Below are 15,180 nucleotides of genomic sequence, written 5' to 3'. Positions count from 1 at the left end.
TTGTCTGCACATGCACCAGTCCACTCCTTGCTCCTATAATTTTCTTGACCATCCAAGTTGCCTGTTGAGGGATTGGAATAAGGTCAAGAGATCTCCCTTTTATATAATATGTATGGATCCACTTGATCCACAGTGTGTCTTGCTTGTTAGCCAAGTCCCAACATGCTTTAGTGATTGCTGCTTTATTCCAAGTCTTCAAATATGTCAGGTTCATTCCCCCAGCTGATTTAGGTAAACAGACCCTATCCCAAGATACCAATGCTCTCTTTGTAATAGTGCTGACCCCTGACCATATGAAACTTCTGCAATGGGCATTAATTGCTTTCATTACTTTAGCTGGAAGAATGAAAAGTTGGGCCTAGTATGACTGAACGCCAAAGATAATATTTTTAACCAATTGAACTCTGCCTGCATAGGACAATTTTTTTTGCTGTCCATGATGATATATTTGCCACCACTTTTTCAATTAAAGGTTGCCAGACGAGATTGTGTTGAGTTTTTTTAGGTCAATGGCACACCTAAGTATTTGAAGGGTAATTCACCTGTAGAATAACCTAAGAATTGAGTTATTCTTGTACTTTCAGTTGGATCAACCCCTCCCATATAAATAGCACTCTTAGCTAGATTGGCTTGAAGATCCGAGGCTTTAGAAAATCTGGTAAATTTCTCATGAAGTTTAGTTACAGCTGTGTAGTCTCCTTTCACAAATAGCAATAAATCATCGGCAAAACAAAGGTGCGTGATACCTAATTTTGCACATCTGGGGTGAAATTTAAAAGCCTTGTCCTCATTCAATTCATTAAGACTTCTACTAAGGTACTCCATTGCAATGGCAAATAGGTAAGGGAAGATAGGATCCCCTTGCCTCAAACCTTTTGCAGCAAGAAAAGGTTTGGTGGGTTCACCATTAATCACTATGGAATAATTGACTGTAGCAACACAACCAAAGATCCATTGAACAAATCTTCCAGGGAATCCCAATTCTTCCATTACTTGCTTTAGATAAATCCGCCTTCTAATGAGTCACAAGCCTTTTGAATATCCACTTTTATCATACATCTAGGAGATATATGTTTCCTAGTGTATGATTTAACCAATTCATGAGCCAAAATCACACTATTTGCTATCTTTCTTCCAGGTATGAAACTTGAATGAGCATCAGCAATAATAGAGGGCATCACCTTTTGCATCCTGTTTGTCAAAATTTTTGCAGTTATCTTATACAATACAGTGCAGCAAGCTATTGGCCTGTAGTCCTTAATAGTTGAAGGATTAGAGACCTTTGGCAGTAAAATGAGGGCAATACAGTTCATTGCTGGCAATAGGTTCCCTGTGTCAAAGAAATCACGGATAGCTTCGGATATCTCAACTTGAATTAAACCCCAAGCTCTCTTGAAGAAAAGAGCATTGCATCCATCTACACCTGGGGATTTGTCATCACCTATCCCTTTTAAGGCTGCATCAATTTCTTGAGTAGTAACCTTAGCACATAATTCAAGTTCTTTGGTTTTGGTTTAAAGATAGCCCTTTCTTCATTGTAACCTTATTGACAGCCAGTAGCTCTTGAGTAGCAGATCCCATTAGTGATTTATAAAATTTAACTATCTCATCTCTGATTGCAATGGGATCAGTGAGCTTTACACCTGATAAACTTGTCAACTCAACTATTTGCTTCCTCTGTTGCCTCTCCTTCATTACAGCAGAGAAGTACTTATTATTAGAGTCACCTAGTTTGATCCATGTGACTCTTGATTTCTGGTGCAATGCCTTTTCTTCAATGAGTGACAAGTGTTCCAACTTCTGCATAATAACTTGCTCCTGATCAGCTAGATTATCAAAATAAGAGTTGGTTAATTTTTGTTGTATATCTTGCAAAGAGGTTCTGGCTAAAATGATCTTGTCAATGATGCCCTTGAATTCCTCTGTATTAAGTTTCCTGAAGCCTATCCTGAGATCCTTGAGCTTAAACTATATATTTCTCATCTTGTCCCTGTGAAGCTGTTTTCTCCAACCTTCTTCCACTAAAGCTAGAAAATTAGGGTGGTCTGCCCATATGTTAAAAAAATTGAATGGAACTTTGATGGTTCCATTATCTGTCCAGAGAGGAAGTATCATAGGGGAATGATCAGAGATGTGGGGCTGTTTGTAGTCTACCACCAGATGACCATTAGTCAGCATCCATTCACCATTACCTAGAGCTCTATCAAGCCTGCATCTCCTCTTTGCTTGTTAGTCCAAGTATAATACTCACCCCTCCAAGAAAGTTCTGATAGTGCTAGGTGTTGAACACATCTGCAAAATCCTGAGTTTCTGCACTGGACACTGGTACTCCATGTAGTCTATCCTGGGAGCATAGTAGAGCATTATAATCTCCCCATAATAGCCAAAGGATAGTCACTTGTTGAGCTAATATCTGTAATTGGTGCCATAATTCTCTTCTTTGCTCCTGAGTATTGTAAGCATAAATTACTGTCATCAGGCTTGTCCTTCCATCTTATCGATTAGTCACCTTGCAATGAATGTATTGAGCATTGTACTCAACTGGAGTGACTTCATATACAGCATCATTGTAACACCCCGTAAACTTGAACTAGGTGTGAATGTGTAAAAATCTAGTGTTAAGATGATATTTTATCTATATGAATCCATTCTTGATGAGTTCGGGTGGAAGATGGTCGTTTTGAAGTCAAACCAACAATTGAAATTCTTAAGGGCTCTTAAATTCGCCTAAGTTTTGGTAGGTCTGTCTTCTGGGAGATTTCCATGAAAATGTGTTGAGAATTTGGGAATTATTTCTTGATGAAAGTTGTAGATCTTTGAAATACCTTTCCAACGGTAGGTCGCCTAGCCCAATACAAGTTGCATACAAAAAGTTATGCCCATTTTACTGAAGCCTATCTTCGCTGAAAATTTGGCCTGTGTTATGGTGAGACGTTACGGACCGTAACACCTCAAAAATCACCAGAACTCTCTGGAAATTTCCACTAAAAGACGTTGCAAAGGATGGTCAGTAACACAAAGGACAGCCCGTCCTTCGAGGGCGTCCTTTGGCCCGTTTTCACCAGAAAAATATAAATAAGATACTTGTTTTGTTTATTCCTCCACTTTCTGAACAACCCTAAAATGAAAATCATTCCTCCAAGTCTTCAAATCAAAGGTAAGAACATCCTTAACATTATTAATCCATTCTAACATCAAACCCATGATTCTTAACATGATTCTTGTGACCAAAACCTAGGGTTTGCAACACTACAAGAAATTAGGCTTACGACGACATTTTATAAATGTCATATTAAGTGCCATAAGTGTTGCCAAATCATTTAGCGACATTTATTTTACATTTAGTACAAATGTCGTAAATTTGAGGGTCGGGAATTTTCCGACATTTATATTAATGTCGGTACATAATTTATGACATTTATTTACAACTTTTTAAAAATGTCACAACAAAATTTCCAACATTTAGATTAATGTCGGCAAAATAATTAGCGACATTTATTTGCAACTTTTATTAAATGTCACCGATTTTGAAATTAATTTAATTGCGACATGTAACGAAATGTCATCAAATCATACCATCCTTACTACGCATACATAGAAATGTCGGAAAATCATCTCTAGTCAACAGCCACATTTTTCTTTTTTATATACTGAAAATATCTAATCTAATGCCACGATGAATCATATAATTCCAGTGCACAAGTTATACACTACAATAGAACTTTGAATTAAACAAAAGAGTCACTTCGACAAACTTTTGAAAAATCTCGTTAACACCATTAAATATATGGTTCCCGAAGAATACAAAATTTTCTCCTAAGCTGAGAATGCTATAAATAAAATCTAATATTGACTAGTGACCACAAAACACCAATTCATTGATTGTCACTTGTTGAGGCTTCATACAAAGCAACATCTTGAATCTCTATGACAACATGCATCCTCTTCAAAAGGCTTCTCTTCTTGACTCTAAGTTTTGCATATCGACTTCTGATGAAGATGAGAAAGAGATCTCTGACAGCAAACCAAAGATAAAGGCAAATATTAGAAGTTGGAAAAATATGGTTTAAACAAAATAGCAGGCAACTTTTATAGAAGACAAAAGATCGTGAAATAAGAGCATTGCTACATTCACGGTACAGTTAAAAAAGTAGAATACAGATCTCAAAATTCAATGTCAATCCTAAAGCCCACACCACAGAGGATTACCTTCACATCCACAAAAATATGATCCAATGCAACAATCATATTATACAATTAATCTCTTTCGGGACTCCACTTCGTAAAACCTACAAAAGAAAAAATAAATCAAGAAAAGTAAATGACAAATAAAATTCAAGTAGAGAGAGAGAGAGAGAGAGACAGAGAGAAAGAGAGAGAGAACAGAGAGAAATGGAGAAATTAGGCCGCCGGTGCAACCTTTGACGTAAAGGGAATTGGGGGAAGGGAAAAGGTTAGGGTTCCACTTATTATTCGTGGGAGTAGTATTTGATTAAGTTTAAAATTTTTGGGGGGAAGATTTAGTCTTTGGGGATTTTTTAATTTTTTTTTTTTGGGGGGGGGGGGGGGGAGTATGGGTCCAAATGAAAAAGAGTATTAAAGTATATAGAACCAAAAAAAAAATACTGCTCCTATTTCTATAACTACTATAATTTCATAAGCTTTTTTTATTAGTAGTAGCAAATAGTATTCCTTGCAAAATCAATTTCTTTAATAAGAGCTTAAATAAAGTTCAAATGCATATAAATAAAATAAATATGACTATTGATCTGACATCTCATCTAAATGTTGTTTTATAGTACATACAAATACAAAATAAATAATATAAAATGATGAAATTTCTAAAGAAAAAAACATATACTTTAAATAACAAAAAGAAACAAAAATATAATCATAGTTCGAAATAATCTCTCTTGATTGGCTAAAATAGACTAGTAAAATAAATATTATTCTTAAAATACTAGACTAGTAAAAAGGGACGGAGGGGGGTCATTTATAATTAAGGGTTTTTTTTGTCGGCAAATATACTAGAAAAAACATACTTCTTAACTATAAAAAATATGAAGACAATTGACATGAAGAATGGCGAAAAATAAAATCAATGTTTAAGAACAACAAAATATTTCAGGAATAAGAAATTTGTATATTTATGTTAATTATCAGAAAGAACAACTGTGAAACCACTCCTCGATCTGAACCGACACTAACAATGAGAGATGATAGTTAGGCAAGTGCACGACACTAGACACCCCAGTATAAGTGCATAATAGATTGATATGAACATCATGACACGAATTGTCCTGTAGTAAAATCAATTGTCGCAGATGCCTTTTTCTCGGTTCTTTCCTCCATTACCAGAGTTCAAAGAAGAAAAAAATAAGAATGCCCTATGAAGAATTTTGTAAAAATTCATAATAGAATCTGGCCACAACAATAATGAAAAGATCAATAATGGATAAAAAAGCCAAGTCATATTCTGAAAATAATTAATATTCTTTAAATATTATCCGCAATGACACCTATTCTAATACTACTAGTTAAATACTTTTTAAAAAGTCATATGTGCAATAGTTTTCTTTAATTGGTAGAAATATTCAATAGCTCTATTATTATAATTGTATAATTTAATTTTAACTAATTTACACAAATAATTTAGTCACGTGTGGGACTACACTGGATGTGTTGTTGTTGTTTGTAATTTAGCCATATTTTTAGTTCCAAACTCATATATATATATATATATATATATATATATATATATATATATATATATATATATATATATATATATATATATATATATATATATATATATATATATAATTACTAATTTATGCATCCACTAATTCTTTTCCTAGAGTGAGGACATAATTTAAAAAGATTTAGATTTCCAACATCAGGTGTAAAAGTCGGTAATTAGCGACTAATAATATGACATTTGAAATAAATGTCATAATATTTTCGACATTTGTATCAAATGTCGTTATTTTAACGACATTTTACGCCAAAAATCGTTGTTTAGCGATATTTTAAGACAAACGTCATTATTTTAGTGACATTTTTCGTCAAATGTCGCTATATTTACGACATTTTACATCACATGTCATTATTTTTACGACATTTTTTCATAAATGTCAAGAAATTCCTTTTTCCCCGACATTTATTTCAAATGTCACTAAATAAATGTCGTCGTATCTCCACTTTCTTGTAGTAATAATTCTTCCCAAAGTGATTCAAGCTAGGGTTTGGGTGTTGTTCATTAGAAAAGTAAATTGTTAAAGTTTGTTTAACGTGTTAAGGTATGTCTCTCTTTTGAAAACTTATTTTGAATGAAAATCACTTTTTGAAACTATTGTTGGAAGTATAAATTTCATTCAAGGTTCTTTAATGGATGAAAAGAAAAGTAATCTTTTCATGTTTCTTGAACTCTAATTCATGTCTAAATGGTGGTTAATGTGTGTGAGGGGACAAACCCATAATAAACCTAGATTGTAACAAACCCTATATATGTATGTGATATTATGAATGTTTTCCTCTATAAGAGATGCTTAATAATGATGGTTAAGGGTTGGTAATGATATTCTCATTAATGAATTAGGACATGGAATCTTTTGTAAAGAAGTTATACGTTTTCAAAACATTTTTTGAAATGATTTATCTTTACGATATGGCATAATGAACCTTAATGGTAAATGGTGATGTGACTACCTTGAGATGAATTGTAATTCGGCTTTTATGCCATGAACTCTGTTGATGTGATTTTGCCTAGCCATTCGGGAGGATGAGTGGTCACCGAGGATTTCATATTCCGGTGCATTTATGCTTAGCCACTCGGGAGGAAGGGTAGTCACTATAGATCCTAGTGTGGTAATTGCCTAGCCATTCGGGAGGAAGAATGGCCACTACCGGGTTCGCTATCTGGAGTGTGGTTAATGCCTAGCTATTCGGGAGGAAGGATAGCCACCGAGAATTCCATATTCCGGTGTGGTGCGCTGTGACAAGGGAACCCTACGGTCACCCCTTCGATGTGCTTGATTCTTCGCTCCGTATTGGCATGTGTGATATTCTTATTTTCTCTCACGGAATTATTGTTGTTAATTATGATCAATTGAAAGGCATTTTTGAAGTTGTACCTTGACAAGAGGCCTTATAATCGGTTTTTGATAATTCTTATTGAGATACACAAATTGAATAACTGTTACATTGGTTTCACATGATTTTAGGACTGATTTCTTTATGTATTATTGTACTTTATTTTCATATTACTTATTGTCCCCGAGGCACTCACTGAGTATGAAGTACTCAGGCATGCCATTGTTGTCTTTGATGGTATGTTAGGTAACGGAGAAGAGCAGGTTCTTGATACTCCGGGCGTTTAGGAAAGACTTGTTGTTACTGCTGATTTGGTGAGCCCACATATTCATTCGTGGGACACCCTATTTATTTATTTATTCATTATATTAATTTTCCGGGCTGCATCCCGATGAGTCAGACTATTAATCCTTTATCTTAGAAGCTCCATAGTTTACATTCTTGTGGGTAGTTGTTGAGTTATTGATTAACTCTTGGGCACGTTGTTACGTTTGACTAAGTATTGATTACTAAAGACTTCTGCTGATTTAATTCAGATATGCATGATTTGTTTACCTTTATTTTATATACTGTTGGAGGTGAATGTTGAACCTGGCGGGTGCGAATGTTGAACCTGGCGGGTTCAAGTGTTATTATTGTGTCGTTTAGGTTCTTCCGATGTTGTTCATGACGTCGGATGCCGGTCACGTCTAGGGTGGGTTTTGGGGCGTGACAATCATCCCACATGATCCATATTCTACCATTCACAGCACAAGAGTAATTATGAATGGCTTTCCAGTAAAGAGCAACTTTACCAGTGATGCTGCAGGCATTATGCCCCTTAACTCTAGTCTTCAAAATACCAATAAACTTTATTTTATTCTCCTTGATGTAGAGGCTCAACTCTTTTTGTTTGTACCTTTTGTTGAGTCCTCGAATATTCCAGACCATCCAAGTCATTGGGAAATGAGGAAGCCTCCTTCTTCATTAGGAAGGAAGTTAGCCCTCACTTGTGCACTCAATTGTCTACTCTGACCCCCCGGACAATTGCTTTTCTCAACCCTTGCTGGTGAAACTAATTGCTGGTGCAAAAGGGTAAGAACCGCTACTGTGCTAGTTGTCATGTAGGATGTTTGAATTGTCAATTTACTAAATAATTATGTGCTTGTATCTAATTTTGTAGATCAATTTAAATAAGCAAAACAAGTTATTGATGTTATCGTATATTATAATTTCAATAAATTGATACAACAACATACCAAGTGTAGCTCTACAAGTAGGATTTGAAGAGGGTAGAGTGTACGAACACCTTACCCCTACATTGGTAGGTAGAGAAGCTGTTTCCGTAACATAATCGGCTCAAAAAAAGCATATCAATTTCAATAACCTGGTAATGATGATGAATCTAATTAAATTTTAAAATTAATAATGTAATATAATTAATATTGGAGTATATGACCCTAAAACAATATCATAATTTAGTATAAAAAATATTACATTTCAGTTTTAATATTAATTCATTTAAATAATAATTGTAATTATAATCATCGCTAAATTAGCGAATTTAATATTTATTGACATTTGCTTACTCCTACCTTGGTAGATAGAGATGTTGTTTCTGATAGTCATTTGGCTCAAAGAAAGCATATCAATTTCAATAACTTGATAATTATGATAAATGTAATCAAATTTTAAAATTAATAATTTAATATAGAAGCACATGACCCAGACAAACAATATCATAAATTTAGTATAAAAAATATTACATGTAAGTTTTAATATTAATTCATTTAAATAATTTTGTAATTATAATCATCGCTAAATTAGCAAATTTAATATTTGTTGATATTTTACTTATTTTTATATATTGGATTATGAGATACTTGAAAGATATATTTTAGAATGTCTTTTTTTTCATGAAAAGAGTTAATTTGTTCTACTCTATTTATTGTAACTTATATCTTTACAATTCCTTTTTGGGTTAATTATATTAAACACTCCTATAATATGATTTGGTTTCGGATACATTCCTTCTATATTAAATCAATCACTTATATTCCTCATATTATATAAATCCTACACTTGCACTCCCTATGAGGTATATCCGAAATTAAATATTTGAATATACTTATTTAAAATTAAATTAAATTTTAAAATTAGAAGTATTTTTGTATTTGTTTTTAAGAAATTTAATAGAGAAGATAAACCTTTTTAAAATATCTTTTTTCAAGCATTTGATTAAAATAAAGAATACACATATTCTGAAACATGTATCTTTCGGAACTTATAAATAAGAAATGAACACTGATTACTTAATAAGACATCCAACAAATAATAATAACTTTCCTACACTTTAAACATGTAACTTACTTTCATTTATTTTAATTATAGTATTTTATTATATGAGAATTTTTTTTAGTTTATTTATTCGTCCACTTCAAAATATCTTAAAATTACATAAAAAACTTTTGATTTATAATTCTAAATTATCTTTGAGTAATTATATTTATTATACATAGTTTTGGATAAACCTCATAAGGAGTATAAGTGTAGGATTTCCGTGATATATGGAGTTTAAGTGTTTTATTTTAAAATACAAGGATTATATTTGAATTGAATTATATTACATTAGTACTTAGTGTAATTAACCCTTCTTCATTTTTATAGGCATAACTTCTATTTTTATTTTATTTTTTTTGCTGAATAACCATAGCTGTTACTACTTTTATTTACATTTCTAGTACTAGTATTTATATACAAAAAGTAAAAAAAAAAAAGCAGGGATATAAAACAGTAGAAAGCAAATTGGCCAAGCAGCCAAGTCCAAGAAAACCAAAACATAAGATCTTTTTCATCCCAGCTGCCACACCCCTCAGGCCCTCACATTTGGAGTTGCTCAAGCTTTAATTTTCTTTCCTCCCCACTTGTTGTTCACAAGTATTTTTACTTTTCTCTTTAAGTTGCTATAACCTTAGACACTGAAGCAATTGTCATATTTATTTATTTATTTATTTATTTATGTAGATTAGTTCTCGTTGGTTTAAGGTGAGCAATGGCGATTCCATTTAAATTCAGAGTGAAGTTCTGTGAACTCGACAACAAGGTAAGTTGCGATTTTGCTTTTTGGATGTTGTAGTCAATGTTGATTTTGCCTTTTCTGACTGTAGAATAATGCCCATGTCTTTCCTTTTCCTTTTTTTTTTTTTGGTTTCTCACCTTTGGATGTATAGCTTCTATTTTCTACAGTTTAAGTCATCCATTTTTGGAGACTTTGGTCCTGAAAATGATGAGAAATAGTTGTTGTAGAACAGAGTCAAGAAGTCAAGTCTTTCTACTGGTATCAATTGCTACAAAAGCTAATGTGAACATTTCCTTTTTTCTTCACCTTTCTTTTCCCTAGTAAGTCCAAACCCTTCTTAAACGTTTGGTCTTATAAGATACAGACGTTTCCAAAATCTTTGGAAATATCTATATTTAATACGGAGACTTCTTCCTATCCCAAGTCTTTGCAGTACAATTCTTATAGTCATCCATTTATTTTCCAGTTTTTACTCTTCCTACTAGCTCTTCAATGATTTTTTTTCGAATTCTTACTTTCTAGTAGAAAGTTTTCAACCCGTAATCCCTCATTTAAGCCAGGTTATGTGGGTCAAACCAAATGTTTGACTTGTTTTGGAAATTGTGAAACAATTACCACAAAACATATCAAGTCAGTCTCTTCACAGGGCTTAACAACAAAGTCTAGTTACTGCTGCAGGACTTCAAGCCTTTACACCAATGACTAAGTACTTCGAGTCTTCTCTCACAGCACCTAATATACGTTTCTCAACAGCTTTTCCAAATCCGCTGTGCTTTTAAACACAAGTGCTGTGAACAACTGAGTTCAAAATCTAATCTTCCTCTTCTTCAGATAGGATATTGATTTTTGAATCAGTAGGTTCGATATGGCTATCACTTCATTTGTAAGCTTCCTTCTATCTCTTCTTCTGATCTTAGTTCAGGCAAAGGGAAACAATGATTCAACTTGTCCAAAGTCCTTTGCATGTGGAAATCTTACTGACTTAAGCTTTCCTTTCTCTCCTTCCACACAACCTGACTGTGGAATTATTTCTATGTCTAGTTGTGATGCTAAACCATTTCCAAAAATCCGACTGCTTCCTGAAGGAGATTGGTACTATGCTTTACTGAAGCGTGTATCATCAATTTGGCTTGGGGACCCGAAGCTTGAAACCACGTTGAGGCAACACAAGTGCCAGGCTTTTAACAAAAATTTCTCCCTTCCAAACTCTCCTTCTATTTCTTTCCATATGCTTAATCTTTACAACTTCTTCAAATGCAACACTACCAGTAATAATCCCCTAAACGTTACCCAGAAGAAGAACGATCGTTTTGCTGGTTATAATATGTACAATGGCTGTGAAGGCTTTAGCATATACTACAAGCTTTCCCAAGATGGTCATGAAGACATAGGAGCAGACAATCTTCCTACCAACTGTACACTTATCAGATTGCCAATTCAATCAATTCATGGTGATTTGTTCAACTGGTTAGGTCCCAAAATTCTAATAGAATGGAAACTGTCTGATGACTGTTACCAATGTCACAATGAGGGAGGTCAATGCCACACTCATAAAATCAACAAATTTTATTGTCAGAAAGGTGGACATCTCGAAAAAAATCTATATTTTGCTTCTTAAGTCCCTTTCCTGTTTCATACCACATATTGATAGTATATTTGGTAACATTGCCCTCCTTTGTAGATGAAAAAACAACTACAAGTAGTAGCGATGAAAGAAAAGAAACAACTGGAAGCAATATGGTGGAGTGGATTCTGGGCACAGGTAATAAAATATATTTAATTTCTGCCATGTTATTCTTATTACAAAATATTCATGCATATAATTTAAATTTTCATCATTTTGTATAAGCTCATAACCTTTCTCTAGCAATAAAGAAACATAAAGAAGAGACTTAAATAATTTAGGTTACACAAGACGTATGGATTACTAACTTCGCTTCCAGTCTTTGGTGGAGTAGGATCGGTGATGATAGCTTGTTTAGTTGTATACTTTATCTGGCGTTACAAGAAGGGGAAATTTAGTTCATCCCACCTCCTCTCGACGAGGAAATTGTCAGATATTTCTAATCATGATGTCGAGGGAGGCATCATATACTTTGGCTTGGGAACCCGAGCTTGAAACCACGTTGAGGCAACACAAGTGCCAGGCTTTTAACAAAAAATTCTCCCTTCCAAACTCTCCTTCTATTTCTTTCAATATGCTTAATCTTAACAACTTCTTCAAATGCAACACTACCAGTAATAATCTCCTAAACGTTAACGATCGTTTTGCTGGTTATAATATATACAATGGCTGTGAAGGCTTTAGCATATACTACAATCTTTCCACAGATGGTGATGAATACATAGGAGCAGACAATCTTCCTTGGTGTACACTTCTCAGATTCCCAATTCGGTCAAGTCATGGTGATTTTTTAAACTGGTTAGGTCCGAAATTCTAATAGAATGGAAGCTGTCGATGTACAGTTACCAATGACACTATGTTGGAGGTCAATGTCGGACTGACAAAACCAACAAATTTCGTTGTCGAGAAAAGTAGACATCTCCATATAATGTGCTCCATTTTCAAAGTCAAGTTACCATTTGTTAAGGCCCTTTCTTATTCCATATCACTAAATGATATGATGCAATAACATTATCCCGTGTTTTAGATAGTAGAAAGTAATAACAGTGGAAATATTCTTGGCTATGTGATTGTGTAAGATAGACCACCATAAGCTAGAGTATATTCACAACCCATGCTGGTTTTTGTTTTGTTTGCTTCTTTCTGTGTCATTATCTTCACATCGTAGTTTAGGCCACACAATCTGATCGTGCTCTGATGTCCATGCTTGATTACACCTGCATGGGGACCCTAAGCTTCAACAACTTTGTGGCATCAAATATACATCTAGGCTTCAAACTGTCTCCGTTCCCAATTAAACTCTTATTCTCCTTCTTCTTCCTTAATAGACTTTTCGCTTAACCAGAGAGAGGTTTTTATAATCTGAAACTCACTAGTGTTAGAGTTGCAGATGTTAGTAATCTAATAGCAGGAACATCAAAAAGGGGTCACCTAAGGACAACCTGATTCTCAGTGGCCACATGTAACTCATCTTCTATGTTCTTTTATGAAACTGCCACTGCACAGCAGAGGCAGATCCAGGATATAAGCTCTATGGGTCCAACCTTTTTAAGGTTCTTAGTGGACATCCACAGAAATATATGTTCTGCGTCGATAGTACTGGTTCAGATGAACCCGGTGTTGCTACACTTTATCTCCCTCTGCTGCCCAAAAACTTCAACAGATACAATTATTTTCCTTTTGCTCTTTCGACTTGTATTTGTTTTTTGTACATATATACAATTTGAATTGTCCCAAAAGCAGACTATTTCCCAGATAGTACATATACTTCCAGAATAGAATTAGTTCACTTTCTCTGATGGTGCATGACTTCTTCTTCTTCTTCTTTTTTTTTTTTTTTTTTTTTTCCACAGGTGCAGTTTTGTTTACAGTTGGACTGTTGGTTTTACTCTTCTACTTCAGAGAAAAGATTTTGTGCTACAAATACCTCAGGTTTTGGGAATCTAATGCTGAGGATCACAAAAAAGTTGAAGCTTTCTTAGAGAACTATGGGTCATACGCTCCAAAGAGATACAATTATACAGACATCAAAAGAATCACCGGTCACTTCAGAAGCAAACTAGGCCAAGGAGGATTTGGTAATGTATACAGAGGAAATTTGCGTAACGGGAGCCACGTGGCAGTGAAGGTCCTGAATGAACTAAAAGGAACTGGTGAAGATTTCATTAACGAGGTGGCAAGTATTAGCAGGACATCACATGTTAACGTAGTGAGCCTTGTGGGATTTTGTTTTGAGGGTCGCAAAAGAGCTCTTGTATATGAATTCATGCCAAATGGATCTCTTGAAAAGTTTATCTATGAGGAAAGATCTGACAAATTTCGCCAACTGGGTTGGCCAATATTGTACAAAATCGCACTAGGCATTGCTCGAGGATTGGAGTACTTGCATCGTGGTTGTACCACTAGGATTTTGCATTTTGATATAAAGCCTCATAATATCCTGCTTGATGAAGATTTTTGTCCTAAGATCTCCGACTTTGGTCTTGCCAAAATGTGCATGAAAAAGGAGAGCATTGTGTCAATGTTAGGTCCACGTGGGACTATTGGTTATATTGCTCCCGAAATCGTTTGCAGAAACTTGGGAGGTGTCTCTCACAAGTCTGATGTCTATAGCTACGGAATGATGGTCCTAGAGATGGTTGGAGGAAGAAAAAATGTTGATGTTGGAGTTGATCGCACAAGTGAAATCTACTTTCCACATTGGCTCTATCAACGTATTGAACTAGACGAAGAGCTTCAATTAATTGGGATAATGAATGAAGAGGAGAAAGAATGGGCAAGAAAGATGGTGATGGTGAGCTTATGGTGCATACAAACTGATCCCTCAAATCGACCATCCATGAGTAAGGTTGTGGAAATGTTAGAAGGGAACCTAGTCTCTTTGCCAATTCCTCCCAAACCTTACCTTTATTCTCCGTCAAGAACGGAGGGAGATTCATCAGCAGTAGAACTGACCGGATCTTTGTTTGTTGATATGTAAGCTATCATTTGTGTAGTCTCATTTTGTTATATAATTTTCCTCAATGTACTTGTATGTTCTTGAGTGTGGGAAGCAATAAATTCATGTTTTTCTTAATAACATCGCTAAAAGATCAGTGATTTGCCTAGGGAATTTCATAACTGCTGCATATGATATAATTGGAATGTACATTCTACTTATATGAATTTAATGGCATCCTAGACACAATCTGCAGGAGTATTTGGTTTGGTGAAGCAGATCAAACATTATTTATGATTGTTAGAATTCTTTCTGATTTCTGCCTCATATCATAGTTAAGATGGTTTACTGAATTGGCATCAGACCATACTGTATGTCAATTAATAATGAAAATAGGTTCTATCAAATGAAGAAGTGTCATAGAGGTTGTTGGGATTTTCATAGTATTTCTGAGATTCTAAGAGACAT

The 15,180-nt window shown here is 34.4% G+C and overlaps 1 protein-coding gene across 3 annotated transcripts in view; it reads left to right on the top strand.

Moving 5' to 3' along the window:
• LOC132067645 (rust resistance kinase Lr10-like) overlaps positions 1–14,925 on the top strand; it is a 54,518-nt gene extending 39,593 nt beyond the window's left edge. Inside the window, exons 1-3 of one of the 3 annotated variants that reach the window (XM_059460940.1) lie at positions 10,853–11,730; positions 11,871–11,912; positions 13,628–14,925. In XM_059460940.1, the coding sequence (XP_059316923.1) occupies positions 11,016–11,730; positions 11,871–11,912; positions 13,628–14,754 (1,884 nt within the window). In that variant the 5' untranslated portion in view covers positions 10,853–11,015 and the 3' untranslated portion in view covers positions 14,755–14,925. Of the gene's footprint in view, positions 1–10,852; positions 11,731–11,831; positions 11,913–13,627 lie in introns of those variants that run through there. The other 2 variants (XM_059460939.1, XM_059460941.1) reach the window with 2 other exon arrangements.
• Positions 14,926–15,180: the final 255 nt, after the last annotated feature.

Source organism: Lycium ferocissimum, chromosome 8, assembly GCF_029784015.1.
Source record: "Lycium ferocissimum isolate CSIRO_LF1 chromosome 8, AGI_CSIRO_Lferr_CH_V1, whole genome shotgun sequence".
NCBI classification, from domain to species: Eukaryota; Viridiplantae; Streptophyta; class Magnoliopsida; order Solanales; family Solanaceae; genus Lycium; species Lycium ferocissimum.
The sequence above is the reverse complement of the archived record's forward strand: the minus strand, read 5'-3'. Positions and strand labels throughout refer to the sequence as shown.